Below are 24,101 nucleotides of genomic sequence, written 5' to 3' on the forward strand. Positions count from 1 at the left end.
TTCCTCCTCCAGGTCCGCGAAGTAAGGTGGATCGTATCCATGAACACACTTGAAGGGCGTGATTCCTGTGGCAGAGGTTGGTAAGGAGTTATGTGCCAATTCGGCCCATACCAGGTTCTTGCTCCATGTGGACGGGTTTTGGGAGACTAAGCATCGAAGGCCGGTCTCCAGCTGTTGGTTGAGTCGCTCAGCCTGTCCGTTGGCCTCTGGGTGGTAACCTGAGGTTAGGTTCGCCTTGGCCCCTATGGCTCTGCAAAACTCCTTCCAAAAACGAGAAACAAACTGGGGCCCGCGGTCCGACACTATGTGTCGCGGGAATCCATGGATCCTGAACACCTGGTCGATCATAACTTTGGCTGTTCTTTTGGCTGAGGGTAGCTTGGGTAATGGAATAAAGCGGACCATTTTTGAGAAGCGGTCGACAACTGTGAGTATTGTAGTTTTACCATGTGAAGTGGGAAGTCCAGTAACAAAATCCATTGAGATTTCAGCCCAGGGTCTTGAGGGGATCGGCAGCGGTTGGAGGAGACCCATCCGGGGTTGATTTGATGCTTTATTTCTGGCACAAACTGGGCAGGCCTTGACATATTCCTGCACCGAGGACTCCATAGACGGCCACCAGAATCTTCGGGCGACGGCGAATTGGGTCCTGCGAGTACCTGGGTGGCAAGACAGGCGAGAGGTGTGTGCCCAATTGATCACCTGTGCTCTTCGGGCCTCCGGAACGAAAAGCCGCCGTGGTGGGCACTCCTTCGGTGTGATCGTGTCTTGGAGCGCATCCTTGACCTCCTCTTCAATCTGCCAGGACATTGCTCCTACTACGCAGTCTTTAGGCAGGATGAGTTCTGGTTTGGTTGCTGTGGTATCAGGGTCATGAATTCGGGAAAGAGCATCTGCTTTGACGTTTTTGCTTCCGGGTCTGTAAGTCAAAGAAAATGAAAATCTGTTAAAAAATAACGACCACCTGGCCTGTCGTGGGTTCAGTCTTTTGGCTTGACGAAGGTACTCCAAATTGCGGTGATCGGTCCAAATGATGAAGGGGTGTTCCGCGCCCTCCAGCCAGTGCCTCCACTCTTCAAGGGCGACCTTGACAGCCAGTAGTTCCCGGTCTCCAACGCTGTAATTGCGCTCGGCCTTGGAGAGCTTCCGGGACAAGAACGCGCAGGGGTGCACCTTTCCATCCTCCTGGCTTCTTTGGGATAGTACGGCCCCGACACCCAGATTGGAGGCATCTACCTCGACCACGAACTGGCGGGTAGGATCGGGAACTCTGAGTATCGGGGCCTCTGTGAAACGTTTCTTGAGTTCATTGAATGCGGTGTTGGCTTCCGGGGTCCAGGCGAAGCGTTGCTGTGGAGAGGTCAAGGTATGGAGTGGAGCTGCGATGGAGCTGAAGTTGCGGATGAAGCGCCGGTAAAAGTTGGCGAAGCCCAGGAACTGTTGCACCTTCTTTCTGGATTCAGGTGTGGGCCAGTCTCTGACCGCGCTGACCTTCTCTAACTCCATCTCGACTTTGCCAGGAGATACGACGAAACCCAGGAATGAGATGGTATCTGCATGGAAAAGGCTTTTCTCAGCCTTTACGTAGAGCTGGTGTTCTAGCAGACGTTCCAAGACCTGGGTGACATGTTGCTGGTGGGTTTTTAAGTCCGGTGAGTAGATCAAAATGTCGTCGAGATACACATATATACGAAATGGTCGATGAAGTCCTTGAGCACATCGTTTATCATGGCCTGGAATACAGCCGGCGCATTAGTGAGTCCAAATGGCATGACCAAGTATTCGTAGTGGCCTCTGGGAGTATTGAAGCCGGTCTTCCACTCATCACCTGTACGAATACGGACGAGATGATAGGCGTTGCGGAGATCCAATTTGGTGAATACCTTGGCTTGCTGTAGCTGGTCGAATACTGAGGACATCAAGGGCAGAGGATATCGATTCTTGACTGTGATTTCATTCAGGGGGCTGTAGTCAATACAAGGGCGTAAAGAGCCATCCTTTTTGCCCACAAAGAAAAACCCAGCTCCAGCTGGCGATGACGATGGCCGGATAAGTCCGGCTTTCAAAGAAGTGTCTATGTACTCGTTTAGGGCCTTGCGTTAGGGGCCCGAAACCGAGTACAATCTCCCTTTGGGAATGGTAGATCCTGGAATCAGCTCCATCGCACAGTCATAGAATCGATGTGGAGGAAGTGACATGGCCTTGGTCTTACTGAACACTTCTCTGAGAGGATGATAGCAATTGGGAACGGTGTTCAGGTCCGGGTAGTCCTGGTCAGTTTCGAGAGTCACCTGGCGGATGGCAGCGGGAGGTGCCTCTGCCGCTGGCCGCTCCAACCCATGGTGTTCACAGTCCCTTCCCCAGTCCAGGACTTGCCCCGACCGCCAGTCAATGCGGGGGTTGTGCAACTGCAACCAGGGATGTCCCAGGACCAGTGTGTGTGATGGGGAACGGAAGACATGGAAGCGAATGTGTTCTCGGTGCTGTCCAATATGGACCTCGAGAGGCTCTGTGATGTGCGTGATAATGAACAAGTCCTTTCCATTGAGCGCCCTGGCCCTCATATGGGTGGAAAGTGGCTCCGTGCCTGCCTGCAATTTCTCCACCAGACCCCAATCCTTGAGGTTCTCGTCCGCTCCGGAGTCGATGAGAGCTAGTAAGTCTGTGGAAATGGCATGGCAAGAAATCTTGACTTGCGTGAGTTTTCGATTCGTGACTTGCTTGTGAGTCTCGGAACTCACCGGAGAGCCTCTCTTGGTGGAACAAGCTACCACCAAATGGCCTTGTTCTCCACAGTAGTAGCACCGCCCCTCTTGACGACGTCGCTGGCGTTCATGGTGAGTCAGTCGGGCGCGGTCAAGCTGCATCGGCTCCTCGCCACTCTCGCTGGACCTCCCCACGGTGGACGACTGGGGAGGTGCCCCTTGTGGAGACTCCCTTGCTGCGGGGTGCCGGAAGAATCCAGAGCCGGGCGTCCGATGGTGTCCGCTGGTCTGCATGAGATCTCGCCTTCGGTGATCGGTGCGGATGGCCAGCGAGATCAATGAGTCCAAGTCGCTAGGTAAGTCCACGGGCAGTAAGAGTTCTTGCATAGCGGTTGAGAGCCCCTTCAAAAAGTGGTCAAAGAGGGCTGTGTCGTTCCAGCCACTCTTGGCTGCTAGAGTTCGGAATCGGATAGCGTAGTCATTCACCGATTCTCGGCCTTGCCTGAGGTTGCTAAGCTCTCGAGTTTTTTCCCGATCCATGTTGGTTGGATCAAACACGAGGCGAAGAGCCCTGCTAAACCCGGCTGCGGTTGAGCAAGTCGGGGATTGCCGTGCCCATTCCGCGGTGGCCCAGTCTCTGGCTCGTCCCGTCAGGTGGGAAATCATGAAGGCCACGCGGGAACGGTCTGTGGGGAATGCCTGTGGTGAGAGTTCAAAGTGTATGTCGCATTCTGTCAGGAATGCCTGACAATGTCCTTGGTCTCCCGAGTATCGCTCCGGGGGAGCCAGTCTCAATCCAGCCCCTGCCAAGGCTGGAGTCGGGATCGGTGGCTCACCAGCTTCTGCACCTGTCCAGCGAGCTCCCCCATCCGGGTGACCATAGCCTGCTGGACCTCCTCCTGGTGCGACAGGCGGGCGGCCTGTCGCTGAAGTGCAGCCTCCAACTTCTCTGCTGGGTCCATGCTGGCCGAAGTGTACTGACACGGCGAGAGAAGGTAGGACTCAGACGCAGAGTGACAGTTGGCCAACAAGGCTGCAGCTTTAATGGCTCGGAACAAAAAACACCTCTCAAAGAGGGAAAAAAGGCTGAACAAAAAGAGCTCCAAACTGGAGATACAAAAAGGGCACTCAAAAACAGGGACAACAAAAGGCGCTCCACTAGGGAGGAAAACAAGGGGCAAACTAAGGACGCAAGACAAGGCAAGGCAAGACATCAAACAAGGACTGTGGTACGAGGACTGTGAGGACGCTTCCATGCACTGAGTTGTGACACTTCGGCAACTGAGGGGAGAATGCAGGTGGCTTTTATGTCCGGGTTGATTGGAAACAGGTGGTGGTAATCATTGAGCTGCAGGAAGGGTAAGTGACCTGGGGTGAGAGGAGAGTTAGTACTTTCAAAATAAAACGGGAACCTGACTGTGACAACAAAAGCATGAACCGCCACTCTGGTGGCGGCGTGACACTGTGCCATACATTGCATTCTGTGAACAATATATATGCAAAACAGGTCAATTTAACACATCCGGAACTCATGCAGGCAAAGTGTTGCCGTGTTCCATTGGCATTCGTGTTACTTTTTTGGAACAATAGATTACAGCTGAGCTCCGTAATTTAGGGCTGGTCCACAAATAGCGAAAATCTGCGTAGAATTGATGGCAATTGTTTTTATGTTATATACCATTATTTAACTGATTCGGCCCACTTGGTCATATATTTTCCTCCATGTGGCCCCTGAGCTAATATGAGTTTGACACCCCTGATTTAACACATCCGGAACTCATGCAGGCAAAGTGTTGCCGTGTTCCATTGGCATTCGTGTTACTTTTTTGGAACAATAGATTACAGCTGAGCTCCGTAATTTAGGGCTGGTCCACAAATAGCGAAAATCTGCGTAGAATTGATGGCAATTGTTTTTATGTTATATACCATTATTTAACTGATTCGGCCCACTTGGTCATATATTTTCCTCAATGTGGCCCCTGAGCTAATATGAGTTTGACACCCCTGCTCTACCAGCTCTATACAGCTCTACCCAGACCCCCCCCCCCCCCCCTTCCCTCATTCTCAGCCTCTCTTTCGCTTTCTCTCTCTGCCACGTCTTCCATTGTTGTAAAAAAAGAAAAAGAAAAAGAAAAAAAAATGATAATCTGTGGTCTTTTTATAGTGCATTGCTTATACTTCCTGATTGAGGTGCTAACAATTACAGTTTTTTTCCAATTGCTAAAATACAAAAATGACTTGCATACCACAATCATTTAAACTGGCACACAGAGAGCAAGACCCCTTCTCAAGTTTCCAAACCTCTTAACACAATTTCTACCTTACACACATTTTCCAATTCAAAATGGCACTTTTTTAAATGCACTGAACACGATTCACCTGCATTGCCGTGTCAAAACACTGCCATTCAAAATGACAACACATCAGCTAATTGGCCAATATATGTGCCACCTGGCCAAATACTGCAATGGTAAATTGTTAGCACCTCAATCAGGAAGTATAAGCAATGCACTATAAAAAGACCACAGATGAACATTTTTTTTTCCACTTTTTATTTATTTATTAATTTTTTTACAACAACAATGGAAGAGTGACAGAGAGAGAGGAAGAGAGGCTGAGTATGGGGGGGTAGAGCTGGTAGAGGATTTTATGGCCAAGACAGCAGCTTTCAAATGAAATCAAAGCAACCTTAGTTGATCATGTCATCAACCATGGGCTGACAATGCGATGCGAGAGGCTGCCTAATTTTTGGTTTTGGACGGACGGACGGAGGGACGGAGGGACGGACGGACAGACGGACAGACGGACAGACAGACAGACAGACAGAGATATTTTTTCCTGCAATTTTCTTTCTCAGTTTACTGTTTTGTGAACATATATTTGTTCATTTGTTCACTTCAATGTAAACACATCTGCTGTGCATATGTTGCACTGACTTGAGAAAAATAAAACAAATAAATTTAAATTGTTAAAAAGTTTGAACAGCATGCAGTATATTCAAATATGTCTGTGCTTGTGAACAATCGAAAGAATGTTCTACAGTTTGAACTATTTCAGTATTATGGCAAAGCGTACTAAAGATGACAGTATTGTGCATTATGCCCAACAGTGTGTAGTTGATGAGACATAAATCCGGTGACATGAATGACGTGTGTCCACTTGGTACAAAAGTTTGATTTTGGCAAAGCTATCAGTAGTTTTGGTTGCAGTGCTTCATTTTGGTGGATACGAGAGGGGTTTTGCAATTTTGGTGTGTGGTTTTGTGAATTGTGTTATCGTTTTGATAAAACGAGCCTTGTTTGCAAAATTGTGTTTTAGCAATTGGAAAAAACTTTAACCATTGAGGTGCATTGAGATGTTTCGCCAGGAGGCACATATATTAGCCAATTAGCTCATGTATTGTGATTTTGAATGGCAGTGTGTTGCAAGGCAAACATGTGACCTTATATCAGATTGTTGTGTCTTACGCAGGTGAATCGTGTTCAGTGCATTTAAAAAGTGCCATTTTGAATTGCAAAATGTGTGTCAAGCAGAAAATGTGTTAAGAGGTTTGGAGACTTGAGAAGAGGTCTTGCTCTCTGTGTGCCAATTTAAATAATTGTGCTATGCAAGTCATTTTTGTGTTTTAGCAATTGGAAAAAACTGTAAATGTGTAATATATATATATATATATATATATATATATATATATATATATATATATTACTGCGATTGGCTGGCAACCAGTCCCGGGTGTCCCCTGCCTACTGCCCAGAGCCAGCTGAGATAGGCGCCAGCAACCCCCGTGACCCTTGTGAGGAATAAGCGGTCAAGAAAATGGATGGATATATATATTAGTGCTGTCAAACGATTACAATTTTTAATCTGATTAATCACACTTTCTAATTTTGATTAATCACGATTAATCAGCTAAATTACTTGCGTAGTCGCGTAATACAATATAAATACAAAAAAACGTAATATTTTGACTAACGCATTTTATTATCTGAATGTCATTTGCAAACATTGATTAAATGCATGTGCACAATTGCATGCATGAGTGTATTGCTGAAAACATAACAGCATCATATTAATTGGGTGCAATTCAGCAATTATTAAATAATTAAAAGCTAATTACATTTGTTTTATCTGAAGTCCCGTCGGGGTGTTTTTTAAAGCGAAATTTATAACCGACTGGAGTCACCCCGCCCATTTTGGAACAACAGGCGTAGGAAATGCCGTGCATTGACCTGCGCAGCCTTCAATGTAACCATCCGCGGTTACGTTCAAGGCGAAAGTGCGGTCCAAAAAAATAGTGCGATTAATCTGCGTTAATACGTGATCAATGCGACATTTTTCTGTGATTAATGAATCTATAGTGTCCTAGTATATATATATATATATATATATATATATATATATATATATATATATATATATATATAGCGGCACGGTAGTCGAGTGGTTAGCACGTCCGCTTCCCAGTTCTGAGGTCTCCGGTTCGAGTCCAGGCTCAGACCTTCCTGGGTGGAGTTTGCATGTTCTCCCCGTGCCAGCGTGGGTCTTCTCCGGGTACTCCGGTCTCCTCCCACATGTCAAAGACATGCATGGCAGGTTAATTGGGTGCTCCGAATTGTCCCTAGGTGTGCTTGTGAGTGTGGATGGTTGTTCGTCTCTGTGTGCCCTGCGATTGGTTGGCAACCAGTCCAGGGTGTCCCCCGCCTACTGCCCAGAGCCAGCTGAGATAGGCGCCAGCAGCCCCCGCGACCCTTGTGAGGAATAAGCGGTCAAGAAAATGGATGGATATATATATATATATATATATATATATATATATATATATATATATATATATAAAAGCGACAGTTCATGAACAGATGCTCTAGTTTGCACTGACTCCAGATCCAAAACACAAGAGGTGCGGCACGTGCAGTACGTGTCTCCCCTTGCAAGTGGTGGACTGTACATGTGATCTGATTCTTTGTGTGGAGCGCAACACAAATTTATTTATTTATTTATTTATTTATTTTATTTTGTTCTATTTTTCTTTTTTATCAATTCTTCATTCATCCATCCATTCTCTAAACCGCTTATTCCTCATAAAGGGTCGCGGGTGTTCTGGAACCTTTATTGATAAAATGTACAACCACAATACAGCACACAGAAGCGAAACAGCAATACACATATAGAAGACAACACACAAAAGATACTTAGCAATGACAAAGAAACAAAAAAATAAAAACATATGTAAAAATAAAAAGATAAATAAAAATGCCATTGTTCTGAACTATGAAACATTTAAAACATTAAAATGAGAACACAGTTTCAGAGTTTTGACAACTTTCTTATTACATCTAACTTTCAAAAACAAAAACAGACCAAACAAAAAACAAAAAAACTCCAGTTTGACAGTTCTCGCTGCACAATACGTCATCACGTACGCCCACGTCATGCCGTCGCGATGAAAACACCGTGGGGCATGAACTCCATAGGCTCCGAGCTTCTTACAGCAGCAGCGCTGTTCTCTTCTGCGTTGATCGACGACTGGTCGTATCGTGTTATTTTTTCATCTTGCTTTTTTAAAAACAGCCTGTTCTGTCACACCGCACAGTTATCTGTGCTCCGTCGGTGTGCGCGGAGAGAACAGCAGCGCTTTTAAAACGTGTAGCATGTTGCTGTTTCAGCTACCAGAGGACGTCTTGTATCAAATACTGTCTTATTTGGATTGTAAAACACTGAGTCGTCTCTCTCAGGTTTCGAAAGCAATTTGCCACATTGTAAACCGCGATGTGGTGTGGAAGAAGATTGCCAAAGGGTTGTTAAACACTGGAATAACTCGATATTGGACAGACATGTAAGATATAAGTCACGTGAGCGTGCTGTGTGTATTTTAGTAAGCATTAGCACAAGCTTGCAACCCGTAATTCGGTGATGGATTGTATGAATTATGAATGGGTTCGGCTACACTATCGCTTACCGGTGTGTACAGTATTTGGTGTACTTAAGACGTACAGATTCAGCTAATTATATCCATTCATTTTGTTAAAAAAAAAAGAAAAAAAAAAGAAAAAAAAAAAAGGTGCAGACTCTGAAGTATATTTTGGTCCAAAAGTAAACGTTGATTTTACCGTCAATTATATACAATACCCATTTTATTAATGTCCCAATGGGAAACAAATAATATGCAACTACTATTGGCACGTACTTAAGGTACTTAAAGTTTTCCCTGTACTCTTTCCCAGTCTTCTCTGCCATGCGTTCATGCACTACTGCAATCCTCTTGTCACAGGATCTCTTGAGCTTGGTAAAGTGAGGGAGAAAAATATCACAGCAAGCATCCCAGGTTGGGTGAGGAGGAAGGTTGATCCAGCATGGCAGCGTTCTGCCCGGATCTGTCGGATGCTCGGCATTGTGAGCAGGTGCATTGTCATGGTAAGGCAGCAATGAGCTGTCTTGCCACAACTCAAGCATCTTCCCACTCCCTGAATGAAGTAGGATCACTTTGTAGAGGTGCTGGTTGATCATCCGGCCCATAGGGAAGGAGAAAAGTATTGTATTTAGTGTATATCGTGTAGATGACTAGTTAGCAGTAGCATATTTGGCCTTCCTGGGTGGAGTTTGCATGTTCTCCCCGTGCCTGTGTGGGTCTTCTCTGGGTACTCCGGTCTCCTCCCACATTCCAAAGACTACATGGCAGGTTAATTGGGTGATCTGAATTGTCCCTAGGTGTGCTTGTGTGTGTGTGTGGATGCGTGTTCGTCTCTGTGTGCCCTGCGATTGGCTGGCAACCAGTTCAGGGTGTACCCCGCCTACCGCCCGAAGCCGGCTGGGATAGGCTCCAGAACCCCCGCGACCCTTGTGGGGAGTAAGCGGTTAAGATAATGGATGGATGGATTTTGTGATACAAGTCCTGGAACTTTTCTGAAACATTCCAAATTTTATTCAAAACCACCATCAAGTTCCTAAACAAATGTTTCTTAAAATGATGATGAAAAAAATGACCCCTGATAGATTGACATGAACAAATATTCTGAATGTCATACACAAACATTTATTCAATACTTCACATGCATGTAGTTATGTTTGTTGCTCAAACAACCTGTGTTAACTTTACGTAGCCATTTTCTGTCAGCTAAAGGATCATCTGCGCTCAAAATTAATAGTGTGATTAATCTGCGTCAATACATGATAAATGAGATTAATTTTTTGTGATTAATTCATTAGTTAACACTTTGACTTTGACGGTACATACTTACCTTTGGACAGATGTACTGCCCTAACACTCAATAATGACCATGTGTAATGATGATAATAATAATCTTCCACTGTCATTTCTACAACAGATATCCTCACATTCTGCTAAAGGACCGAGTGAAGATTGCTCAAAACTGGTGTGATGGTGTCTGTAAAAGGACTACACCTTTGAAATGGAAAACAAAGTAAGTATGTGGTAGTTTTCTTTCTTTTTTTTTTAATGCGATCTAATGTATTGTAGATGTTATACATTTAAAATAAGAATATTGTGCTTATACTGTGTGCTCAGATTGACTCTGAACACTTGCACAAATTATTTTCATTTTCAATAATACTGAGGACCATGTAACAAAGATCACGTGCACATGAAAACTAAAGAAGTCGCGGGCGGATATTTTTCCATAAATGGTTGGATTGTAGACAGGCCGGGGATGCATATTATTAATAGGAAACCTCACTAAAGTGCATTTTCATACAATGGGCCCTTTGAGAAAAAGTAGAATAATGTTACGACAGCGACTATGTTGTAGCGTTAGTTTGCGATTGTTTAAGCAGTAGTTATTTTGCCGTGAATGTCTGATTCGTTGTGAATGCTTGTAGACATGTGGTTATGAATAACAGATGTGCACATTTAGGCCACTGCGCGGTTGCAACGCACAAGCCGTCTCGTCAAGACCAATTAGCAGCCGTTTACCATCACAAAGTCAGTCAACTAGGTGGCGTGTTGCCAGTCATGGCAAAATAACCACCGCAAATTGTAATCTTGGGAAAACATACACGAGTCATGATGGCCTCAGTATTGTCCAACCACAATCTGCTTTATCACATCTGACCTCAACCTCCACACGACAAATGTAGCTCCCACTTTAGGCTAAAAAAATACTAGAGATAGACCGATATGCTTTTTTCAGGGCCGATACCGATTCCGATTATCGGTAGTCAAGGAGGCAGATAACCGATATTTGAAGCCGATATTCATTTGCAGTAAAAGTTAAAATGTTGGCACCAAATTTTTGAATAATGCAAACCCTAACCCTTCTTTACAATGGATTCTCACACTGCACTTTTCATTTTACATCCTTCTATCTGCAATAAGACATTGGTGGCGGGGGGAGTTAAATGTGGGGGCCAATGTGACATTACCTTTTATAGCATTTGGGATACTTGTAGTTTTATTCTATAAATGTTATATTTTTATATTTTGAAGTAATAGGAGGAACCCTGTCATTCAAAATGTGCATCAGCTGTGGCATTACTTATTACTACAGCAAAAAATAAATAAAACAAATTCCATGAGAAAAACTATTCATCCCTGAACACCATACAGTTCTTGTAGACCTTATTATAATTATTGTTATTGTTACCATATAGACAGTTTTGATAAGCTGAGGATCTTAAATCGAGAACAGCAATATCATGCTACTCCTCTCTACAAGAGAACTGTCAAAAGACACTTCATCATGTAGTTTAGTGCCACTTAGGATGCCCCAATCAACGCAGAAAAAGGTAGAGTAAAATAACTTGGTTATAATAATAGTAAGAATAACTTGGTTAAACAGACATTGTTGCGGTGGACCGCTGCCACTTTCTGCTGTTTAATGTGTTTTACACTTATAGACACGTGTGTGTATATGGGCCCACTATTCTCTCACTACTGTACTGTACTGTATCACTTAATGGCACAGATGTACTTGTCTAAATAATAACTGGGCTGCAACATTGCTAATTCACATTAACAAGCACTGTCTTAGCTGTCCACATGAATAGTTACTAACACACGAGAAAGTTATACAACACACCAAACATGAGCTCATTATTCAAAGTATGAGGCACGTAACGAAATTACATCACTGAACATTAATTGCAGCCGACTACGGCCGTAGATGTTACATATTAGTGGCATCCATTGAGAGCATAATGTCCCAACTCACAGCAGACATGACGTGAAAAGAGAGACAAAACAAGCAAATAAGCACACTATACTTTAGTGCACTTCTCTACTAATGCCAAACATACGGAAGAGAACACGTTCGTGTAGTTAAACGGTGTTTGAGACACTTAATTAGTTACGGAGCGGACTTTAACGAGGTGCACAACGAGCTGTCAATCAAATCGACGTCGAAGCTTAAGGCACACAATGGCAAACCAGTGCGACAAATAAACACAATATAAAGTAACTAAACGCTATTTAGTGTCACTGTGGCATCTCACTGCATAATAACCGCTATGCAACAAGTAGTGGACGTGACCACAGAATGCAATGTGTGCGTCACGAGAGGTAAATATAATGACATTACTCTACTCTTAACATGGAACTAGACAATATAATAATGACAACTGTTAATATTTGGAACCTTTCTAACAAACATTATTTACTTAATTAAGTGAAAATGTGTGTGATTCCCTCCCCAAGTAGTTCAAGTAGCGAATTAGCTACTGGGTGTTAGCCTACATGCTAAGCTGAACACACCACTGTTAGCTAGCGGGGATTCAATGCAAGGCAATGCAGCTCCATTCATATAGTGCATTTAATACACAACATAATTCAATGTGTTTAGCTTATCATGGTGAAACGATCGGCGGAGTCTCTTCTCTTTTAACTTACCTTCGAAGCATGTGTCTGTCGCGTTGTGTCCGTGGGTGCGTGTGTGACCGGCTACTGTGATACAGGCATACACTACTGATTGGTTCTGGCTCTTGCACGGCTAATCAATCAAATGCTGCTATGGGCGTTACATTGCTGGAGTTGGACTCCATAACAGACAGAGACGCTCTGGGCTGCATTCAAAGCGAAAAGACGGAGTTTTAAATGGATCGCTCATATCGGCCGTCAGATTAATAAAACAGACCGATACCGATATGTACCAATATGTCAAATATCGGCCCCGATTATCGGCCCGACCGATTATCGGTCTATCTCTAAAAAATACACTGGTTATATAGCTGAAGGTATGATATGCCACATCTCTAATTGAAAGCATAGGAAGGAAGGCTCCATCAAAATAAAATGTTAAACTTACATCTTTCACATTTGCAGTCGTGTCACATCATTGGGACCAATCCATTATGTTAAACCCATTAAATCCGAGAGCGTTGTAGCGCTCTCCTCTCTTCTGCCTTTACCGAGAGAGCGGATAAGTCATTTTGTTTTGTTTTGATCAATTATCCGATGAAATACATCAGAATATTAGTAGTGCGCGATACCGCAAATTTTGGTATCGATACGATACCAAGTAAATACAGGGCCAGTATCACCGATGCCAATATAGATAGATACTTTTTGAAAATTATAGGATATAATTATTTCTTTTAAGTAAGGTAGATGTATCATTGAATTTCTTATTCACAATCATATTTCAACCTTTTAAGTGTTTTTGTTAACTTTTTTAAGGACATTTATAATAAATGTAAAACATAAAGCTAACTACTTCACGGATTTCAATTATTGCGGGTATTTTTTGGAACTGTTGAATTGAGGAAAAAAAATGTATTACTTGGTTATTGTATGTCAAATAATTTTTTTCTCAAAAATGGTTTGGTGGACTCCTTTTTTTTTTTTTTTTTTTTATAAAGAATTACGCAATAATTTCCTGTAACATTTCAACACGCATGTCTGAACTGAACTCTCAGAAACTCCTCCTCCAAGCAAGCATTAGACCGGAGACTGGAGTGTGAATTAATTTGGAAAAAGTTCATAGCACCAGTGGTACCAGTACAAAAGTTATTGTAGAGGCCTGAGCCTCAAATGTTAGATGTTCTCACTCTATAAACCATCTTTACAATACAAAATGCTGCAAATTACAACAATGGTTTAAAAAAACAACAACAAAAAAAACAACTTTAAATCAATACCAATCAATACATGGGAGTGTCTATTAAAACTAGACGCCCAGTGGGATACCATGCACCATATCCCATTTCCCCCTATTATTGATCATCATGACCAGTTGATTAATGTCCCTAATTTCTAAACTATGATACACAATGTTACCTTACTAACTTTCCATTTAAATCTGTCTGTAGATTGTTGCCATGGTTACAGCTGGATGGGAACACACTATTTTTGTCTCAAGCTGCAGAAATTAAAGCCTACCCTCTGCACCAGGATGGCAAAAAGATACGGCAGAACCCTATAAAAATCTACTCTGGCCACAAGGCAGATGTCTGCAGATTTGTTCTTTCTGACTCTTCCCTCATCAGTGGTGGGAGGTAGGTTAACTTTTTTGAGTTTTTATCTCTATATATCTCTATCTCTATTACCTCTATACATTTATTCTATATATATATATATATATATATATACACACATACATACATACATATTATGGGTGTCAAAATTATCGCGTTATCTCGTTAACTTAAAGTGCCTTTAACGGCACTAATTTTTTTAACACTCGATTAACGACCGCTCCTTATTTGGAAAGCCTCTACTCAGGGAATTCCAGTCACCACGCAGTACAAACGTCCACGTCAAAACTAGGGCTGGGAAAAAAAAGTCGACCGAGTCGACTAGGTCGACTTTAAAAATAGGTCGACTGGAAAAATTTAAGTCGAGGCTCTGCCCAGAACCATGTTTGCGCTGTCACCGTCCATGTTTCACACGGACCTTTTATGCCGCCGCGCAGAGTGTTGCAAACTTCATTGAGAAGAAGGCGGACAGAGTAATTTTATGTATTTATTTTTTTAAATGACTCCTGTTTGGTTGGTCTGATTGGTTGTTTGAATTTGGAGGTGTGTTGCACAGCCGCCATTAGCCTAACTGCGCATACAGTTCTTTTCCTGCAAGCGTACATGTACACTCGTACAGTATTTACAATATTTATTAGTTAAGATTATGTCCTCATTGGTTGCACTATTTTAAAATTGAGGAAATGCGAATGGATAAGAGGACAGAGGTACAGGCTCTTCTAAACATTTGGGAGAGGAAGAGAGCACGACTTTGAATCGGAGTCACCAAGCCACCATGCACGTTATTACTGCCAAGCTTGGTTGGTGAGGTGAACAACGATCCTCAAAAAGTCTGTAAAAGCTGAAAAGATACACCAGGACTTTTAAACGCTCATGGATCAGTACAGCGGCATGACTGCCGAGTGAATGGGACGGCCAAATCGACGCCACGGTTCATGGATACCGGAGCAATAACATGGATTCAGCGCGTTAAGGATAGACAAAGGTAAACACGACAATAATGTTACAGAAATACTTGTAATATTATCATTGAGTTCGCTCCCTCGTGTGGCACATGGCAGCTGCTTAATTGTGTGACAGTCACTTTCTATTAGTCAGCAGTTATTTATTTTGCTACGACCGGCAAATCTCATGCGAGCGTTATTTTGCCGTGAACACTCGGAACGAAAATTCTTGGCCTGCCGTGAATACCACGATTGCTTATAGACATTCACAAGCGTATATGAATAACACAAATGTGCACGACCAGTTCGCTGCAGCGTCGTGGTGGCCGTTTTGTCGAGTCAAACACATTTCACTGGGAGCTAACTTAGCGTTTCACGGCTACGTAGGCAAAGTTTTTCCATTTTCCCACTCACCGGTCCGTGACAGAACAACCCCCCTCACAAACACGGCTTGAATCGCAAAGCCATGTCATCTTGGTCGCGAAAGAAGAGCTTGTTCCTCTCGGCGTTAAAATAAATAAATAAATAAATACCCTCTGCGTGGCAAAAAAAAAAAAAAAAATCCCATCGGCGTGACAAAATAACACTCGGTGATCAGTTGCTGGTCACGGCAAACAACTAACAAACAAACAACCACCATCGCCTGTGTTTTAATGACCATACAACACTGAAATGAAGGGAAGGGCATGAAGAAGTTGTATGTGCGTGCGTGCGTGCGTGGCTGCGTGCGGGCGCGCCGCAGTTAGACTAAATTGAAGACTATTATTGTACAGGAAATATAAGGAACAATGGTTTTTATGTACAGATTATCCACTCAATTCAACACGTGTTCAACATTTGCGGCCTCAAATCTAAAAATAAATAAATAAATATATATATATATATATATATATATATATATATATATATATATATATATATATATATAATCATAATAAGTCGATTAGTCGTTAAAAATATGAGAAGTCGAGTCGATTTAAAAAAAAAAAAAAAAAGTCGTTAGTGACAGCCCTAGTCAAAACTACCCAATAGAAATTGGGTAAAACACACTGGAGCTAAAACACAGTGTTTAAGGGGCAGAATGTAGCGTGGAGGAGCTATTTGGACTGTGTCCCACTACCACCTGCTCCCTGCTTTGAAAGAACGCACTCAGTTAGCCGTTAGCACCGAGCACCAAGAGGTGTCCATGTGCACTTTCAAACCCCAGTGAGATTAAAGAGCCGAATGGACGCCGTCTTGTCAGTTGGAGTGAGCCCAACTTATTTAGTTATTTTATTAACTCCACAAAATATCTCATAAGCGTATATATCAATGTGTTCGCTGTAACAGTAGAGCGGCAGCAGCCTCAGCTGCGTCATGGCGCATCCGAGAACTTAACATAATAAAAGCGTCCAACGTCATGTTAAGGAGTCACAATAACACAATTTAGCAGTAATAAATTAAATTATACTGCATCTATTTGTGGGGATTGGCGTCAAGTTGTATTTTACAATTTTAAAATGTGCAGAAACTTGCAAGTTACTTTTTGTTTAAAATTACATAACTCTTAATATGAAAACTCAACTCAACTTTACAACTATACAGCGTTGCTGTATACAAAGTGCTGTACATAAACATCAGTTTTGCAGTAAACAAGAACAAAGCAAACATTTTGAATTGTGAATACAGGTTTTTGTTTTTGTTTTTTTTGTTTGTTTTTTTTAAACAAGTAAATACATTATACATCAGTGAACAAATAAAGCCTAATTTATGCCTCCACGTTTGCTCTCGCGTCGATGAGCGCCGTCGATCACATGATCGACGCGAGCCATGAATTTTAAGTGCTGCGTCGCTCGTGGCCGGCCGACGTGCACACGTCGCCAATCCTTGGACGCACGTCGATGGCGGGGCGTCGCTCGCTTCTGATTGGTCCGTTCGATGGCGTTTTTTCTTTTTTTTCTCTCTCTCTCTCCCCGCCCCCCGCCCAGAGTTTCCGTGAAGGCAACTGGCGGCGCAAATCGACTTCCCTGCTCGGAGACCACGGCTGTGCATGTGGATATGTGCCTGGGACGAGAGAGGGAAAACAACAATAACAAAAAATTAAAAAAAAAACTGTGCTCGCTAAGCGCACGGCTGTTGTGTTTTGGCGAGTTTACGGCCGACACCGGTGCAAATTGGCAATAATTAATTGCCACGGTGATGAACTTACTCTCCCCCCGGCTTTGTTTCGTGTTTCTGAATTAAATTGAACTTCCTGAATCCGTCATAAAATGCAGAAGAATCGCCACTCTGTGGCGGCCCAGCCATAGTGACAGCGGGACTTGGTGTGAAACTCCAGCAGACACCGATGTGTATTGCGCACAAGTCGGAAGGCAAACGCACGAGCGGAGCTCCAACGTGACGCCTCGACGCGAGCCTCTCGCAGAAGCATACTGAGGCCTTAAGAAGTAGTGAATAAAGAGATAAATAAATACATAAATAATAGGGGTGTGAATTGCCTAGTACCTGACGATTCGATTCGTATCATGATTCACAGGTCACGATTCGATTCGATACCGATTAATCCCGATACGAATTTATAAGTCGATTGTTGCGATTTTTTTCATTCAAATTTAGAAAATACTAATCAGTAAGCTTGTAGAGTGTAAGATTTATATGAAAATGTATTATTTATTTATCTGAAATATCAGTCTTGTAGAGGTTGTAATCTGTTTCATGTTTGAACAGCATTAAAATAAAATATTAAGGCTTAATGTTCCGTTCATATAACATTCTTCCATGCTCAAGGTGTGAATCCTAAAAATAAATAAATAAATAAATAAATAAAGAAATAAAAAATTCGATTCTGCCGATTATCGATTCGAGAATCGCGCGATGTAGTATCGCGATATATCGCCGAATCGATTTTTTTTAACACCCCTAATAAATAAGTAGACTAAACATCAAACTCATACACACCACAAAACACCAAGAACAAGTCTCATGTTGCGCCAAAAGCCAAAGAATACAGATGTGTTTTAAGACGTCTTTTAAAAGAGGATAACGAGGGGGACTGCCTAATATTTAGTGGTAGGTCGTTCCAAAGGGAGGGGCCGGCAACAGCAAAGGCTCGATCTCCTCTAAGCCTCCGCTTAGCCCTCGGTACCTCCAATTGAGTCTGGTCTGCTGATCTGAGGCACCGGGCAGGTGTGTAGGGGTGCAAGAGCTCGGCAAGATAAGGTGGGGCAAGACCATTGAGAGATTTGAAAACAAATAGAAGAATCTTAAAATGGATTCTAAATTTCACGGGCAGCCAGTAAAGAGAGGCCAGGATAGGGGTTATGTGTTCCGATTTTTACAAAACTTTATTCAGTTTCACATCATTTACAAAAAAAAATTCAAAACACCAAGTACAAAAAATTATTTACACATAAGGTACAAAAGCAATTAAAACACACAAAATTCAAAACATCCAGAACATTTTACAACTGTAAAATATGCCAGGGAAAAAGCTTCTTTTTATCCTTATTTCGTTCTTTCCTTAAAAAACAGAGAATTTGTCTAAACACGGTGTTGCTATCAATTATTATATTCTTCATACTCATAACACACCTAGTTTCCCACAATTTTACACAGACAACAGTTATAATAATTTGAAATAGTTCATCTTTAGAAGGTATGTTATTTTCTATCAAGCCATACATAATAGTGATATAATTAACATCTATTTTAAGTCCAACATCTTTCATCAATGCCCAGACTTGCTGAGCTCTATGACAATCAATCAGTAAATGTTGCTGTGTTTCATCCTCTGAACAATTACTCATAGGGCATTTTTTTGTCTTTACAAAGCATGACCACGAAACAATCGCGCGAGTCGGGAGCCTACCTACAGCAATCAACCATTTTATATCTTTCATCCCTTCTGGAATGATAGTATTTTTTTTATTTAAAATGCGGATAACTTCCGTGCATTGATTCCTGTCTAACAATTTAAAGTTAACCTCCCCACCAAATCGTACATCATTTATTTTTTGAAAGATCATTTTACACGTTAGACCATTCCAATCCAATTTCAGGTGTTAGTATTGGGCAATAAAATCTCCAAAAACTAATTTATATGTAGGGCCCTGTCTAGCTCTTCCTATTCTTTTTTTCCAAAACGATAAGTCGCCAATCCACGGAGCTTTCCTAGATATAGCTAGATGCATATTCTTTACGAAGGCAATTTGGAGTCTGCAGCCTAATTCCACCGCACCAAGACCTCCAAAGTTCCTTCCTTTGAAAAGGAGCTCCCTTTTTGTAACCTCGCGTGTTGTTCCCCAGACCACGTTCACGCAAATCTTATTCATTTTAATAATTGTTTTGTGATCCGGGGGAAAGATATTAGCGAGGAATAAAACTTTAGACATTATATATGTTTTAATTATATTTATTCTTGATTTATAGGTTGTATTTTTATTTTCCCATTTCTGAGCTTCTTCTTTTATTACTCCAAGTTTATCCTGCCAGTTTCTTTCACTACAATTCTCGTTACAAATAATTAGGCCCAGAATATTTATTTCTTGTTTAATTTGAATATTAATGCTTTTTTTTTCACTTTCGTTTCCGACCCAAACACCTTCGGATTTAGCATGGTCCAACATGGCCCCTGATGCAGTTTCGTATAAATTTAAATGAGCCGTTAAAACATCCATCTCTTGATTATCTTTAACAATGACAGTGATATCATCAGCGTACGCAGTTGCTACGACCCTATGAGCATGTCCCACATATATACCAGTAATACGGTTATCCGAGTTAATATTATTAATCAAAGGACTCATAGCTAAAACATATAGGGCAGCACTCAGGGGGCAACCCTGCTTCACACCCCTCTCCACGTCAAAACCATCTGTTAAAAACCCATTGACATTTATTTTTACATGTGATTTGACATATAGGCACCTAACCATATTGACAAAATCTCGGGGGAAACCATAATGTTGCATGACTGTCCAGAGATAATCTCTCGATATGTAATCGAAAGCTTTCCTCTGGTCTAGGCCTACTATATAAAAGCCTTTCTCAGATATTGGTTTATAGGTGATTTCCCTTAAAATGGAGAGATTATCCCACATTACCCGTCCTTTAACGGCACATGTCTGTTCTTTTTCTATTATTTTATCAAGTATATCATTTAATCTATTCATTATTATTTTGGCTAATATTTTATAATCAATATTCATTATGGTCAGGTGTCTATAATTATTCACATCTGTTTCGTCTCCTTTTTTAAATAACAAGCACATTACGCCTTCATATAAAGTATCGCCCAAACATCCTCTTTCTAAACCCTCATTTACCATACTGGTAAATAAGTCTACAATATCATCCACGAACAATTGATAGAATTCCAAGGGGAGGCCATCAAGGCTTTTATCAGTATTTAATTGTTTTATGGCTTGGATCACTTCATCTTTATGTATCTCACCAAGTAGAGAAGAGAAATCCACATCCTTATTTACAGGAATGTTTTTTAAGACAAAACAAAAAAAACGTGTGTTTTTTTTTGCAACTTATGAAGTGTAACATGTAACGGTTGTCGAGATGAATTCCTCGTCGGTTATCTTATCTGGCCGTTGCATTTCTACGTGTGAAAGTGCTAAGCTTCGATTTTTATTCGGCTAGTTTGTATTCACAACAACGTGCAAGAGCTAACGTGCAAGAGACATGAGCTTCCTGGATCTAAGTAAAAGAACGGCGATCGGAGACACAAAAAGCTGCAAATGCAAGTTGGCAAGTAAGTACTTCTACAAAATAAACATAAACGAACATATGAGCACGTCCTGGAATGCCGCGGGGGACGTGCAGCTTCCCAACGGTATGTAGCTCGTCGCTGTGTTGACTTCCGTTCGCCGGATACAATTGGATACAGGCGGTGTAAATTTATCCGAAAAACACGCACGATTTCCGGGTAAAGTAAACGGACGGATCGGTGTAATGGAGCTTTTTCTTTCTGTTATTTCTCCGGAACCGTACGTCCTACGGGGAAAATGACACATATCTGACACATATCTGGAACCGTGAGCACAAGAGATACGTGGCTCGTTGAAGTGCGACGCCGGATACGGGGGTGTAAATCGGGCCTTCCTGTATCCGAAAATCAAACACAATTTGCGGCTAAAGTCACGGAGGGGTCCCGGTGCCGCTCCGGAGCCCCACAAAAAGTCCTTTTTCCCCCAAAGTTTTCTATCAAAGCTACCGTGTTGCCTGATGCTCTAACTATGTCATATGAAAGATTCAAATTTATTTCTTTATTATACATATATACAACACAGTTAATTTTCTTCATAATCTATTATTTGGCTTCTGTTGTCCTATGGCGGGGGGAAATAATAATAATAAATAAATATACTATATTTATGCATAGTTTTGATGCCAATGAACATTTTGGGTGGTTGAAAGAAAAAAAAATATTAAAAAATGACTTAGTTATCACACCTCAAAGGAGCATTACATAATTGGCTAAAATGTACTCTTCGAGGGTGTTCTGAGTTAAATTGCCATTGTAAAAAAATTTGGCATGCATTGAAAAAATTGTTGTTATAACTTATTGCCTTATTCGAAGCTCTAATTATGTCATATGAAGTATTAATTTTTTATTTATTTTTTATACATGTATACAGCACAGTTCGTTTTCTTCATAGTCCATTCTTTGGGCTTGTATTGTCCTAAGAGGGGGGAATACATAAAAAAAATTAAAAAATCATATGTATGGATAGTTCTGATGCCAATGAACATTTTGAGTGGTTGAAATAAAAAAAAAAATATTAAAAATTGACTTAGTTATCACACCTCAAAGGAGCATTACATATTTGGCTAAAATGTACTCTTCGAGGGTGTTCTGAGTTAAATTGCCATTGTCAAAAAATTTGGCATGCATTGAAAAAATTGTTGTTATAACTTATTGCCTTATTCGAAGCTCTAATTATGTCATATGAAGTATTAATTTTTTATTTATTTTTTATACATGTATACAGCACAGTTCGTTTTCTTCATAGTCCATTCTTTGGGCTTGTATTGTCCTAAGAGGGGGGAATACATAAAAAAAAAAAAAAAACTTCATATGTATGGATAGTTCTGATGCCAATGAACATTTTGAGTGGTTGAAATAAAAAAAAATGTTAAAAATTGACTTAGTTATCACACCTCAAAGTAGAATTACTTATTTGGCTAAAATCTACTCTTCGAGGGTATCACTGATTTCAAGGCACAAGGGTTAAAAAGATTTGCGTTGCTTCAGGCGCACAGTTTATTTCCTTGTAGGAGACTGTGCACAATTCCTTTATTGCGAAACGTTTCTCTTCTTCAGTGTATACTAAATTACCATTTTTATTCTTTATTGAGTGAATAAATTTACTTTGTTGCCGTTTCTTCATCATATTAATAATATATGTTGTGTTCCCTCTATCATCAGTATTAACTTGCTTATGTATATTATAGAACAGTTCGTTATTCAAATCATCTATTTGTGATTTTATGTCTAACATCATATTATCTTCATCAATAGTCCTATTTTTATTTTGTGTTAGGTCAATATATTTATGTACTAATGTTGCATACTTTTCATTTTTAAGTTTCTTTAATTCTTTACATTTAAATTTGAAGAAATCTTTCACCCTAGACTTCAATATTTCCCATAATTTAATATTTGAATTTGTTAAAACCTTTAACTGAATTATTTTATTAAGTTCTTGTTTTAACTCAGCTATTATAGCTTTATTTTGAAGACATTGTATGTTTAGTTTCCAGTAGCCTCTATGAATAGAGGCCAGTGGAGATGAGGGTGTTAACCAATAGATGATCAGTGAAATCACATAAGACAGTCGCGTACTTTAAAACTCTAAAATGTGAAGAAATATACACACGATCAATACGTGTTTTAGTTTTAGAATCACATCTTGTAAAATCATTTCCCATAGGCTTCATTTTTCTATAAACATCTATCAAATTATTATTATTATTATTATTATTATTATTTTTTTAACTAAAGAGAGGAAGGAGGGAAGGATAGATAAAGCAAAGTGAGATCCACAGACCCAGCACCCACTGATTCAAGGGGCTGTGGGAGGGAGAGGCTACTTCTGTTGAGTTTCAGTAGATGCTGGTGCGACGGATCTGGCATGCATAAGGACCACCACCAAAGAAAGAAGCCGTCAACCGCGGTCCAGCAAAGCGAGCACCGCCCCCCCCGAAATCCCCAGGCCGCGGCAGCACCAAGGCCACCCCCAAGCCACCCGAGCGGACACCGGTCGGCGAGCCGACCCAGACGCCCGGAACACCCCCGCCCCAGCCCCGGCCCACATCCCCGAGCCCAAGGCCGCAGAACGAGGCCCAGCGGGCCCCCACAGCGCCCCACCGGTCCCCAGCCCCCATCCCCCCACGACCCCCCCGCACCCCACCCAAACCCGCCACCCGCCATGACCCAGGCCCCACCACCCCCGGCCCCCAAACCCCCAAACACACCCCGACCCCCAACACCCAGCCCCCCACCCACCCATACCTCCACCCCCCCCCCAAACAATGAATGAATGAACCGTGAATGTGGCCCCCACCCAGTGTATATACAAGTGTGTGCGTGTGGTGCATTAAAATTGGGAGCAGGTGAGTCGGAGCAGAGGGAAAAAATTTCCCCTACTCCGACACACCCGCATCCCCCCAAAAAAATGAATATGTATATGTGTGGTGCATTAAAAAAGGAAATGGAGGGACAAAGTGGTGGGGCAGGGACACAGATAGGGGGGACCACAGCGCTGCCAGGCACTGCAGTCCATCCCCTCTGATGGCTCCCCGCCCCAACTCACCCCTCCCCTTGGACATGAAGTGCATTAAAATTGGAGGGGAGTTGAAGGGTGAAGACGGTGTTTCCACCCTTCCCCACCCCACCAAGAAATGTGTTGTGTGCCCTATGTGTATATTTACAAAGTGTATAGTGCAAATCTAGTGAAGTGAGTAAGAGGAGTGACCAGCGGGGCCTCACCCAACCCGGCGGGTGTAGGTGGCACGCCCGCCCCCCAGCACCCCCCCCCCC

General features: G+C 41.9%; 1 protein-coding gene across 7 annotated transcripts in view; it reads left to right on the forward strand.

Moving 5' to 3' along the window:
* Positions 1–8,147: 8,147 nt before the first annotated feature.
* Positions 8,148–24,101, forward strand: part of fbxw4 (F-box and WD repeat domain containing 4) — a 195,029-nt gene continuing 179,075 nt past the window's right edge. For 6 of the 7 annotated variants that reach the window (XR_013278560.1, XR_013278561.1, XM_077496260.1 and 3 more), the window contains exons 1-3: positions 8,148–8,538; positions 10,028–10,123; positions 13,962–14,147. Coding sequence is in view for 5 of the 7 variants with exons in the window: in XM_077496260.1 (XP_077352386.1) it covers positions 8,354–8,538; positions 10,028–10,123; positions 13,962–14,147 (467 nt within the window). In the remaining 2 variants the exon portion in view is untranslated. Of the gene's footprint in view, positions 8,539–8,973; positions 9,104–10,027; positions 10,124–13,961; positions 14,148–24,101 lie in introns of those variants that run through there. The other variant, XM_077496262.1, reaches the window with a different exon arrangement.

Source organism: Festucalex cinctus, chromosome 14, assembly GCF_051991245.1.
Source record: "Festucalex cinctus isolate MCC-2025b chromosome 14, RoL_Fcin_1.0, whole genome shotgun sequence".
Lineage (NCBI taxonomy): Eukaryota > Metazoa > Chordata > Actinopteri > Syngnathiformes > Syngnathidae > Festucalex > Festucalex cinctus.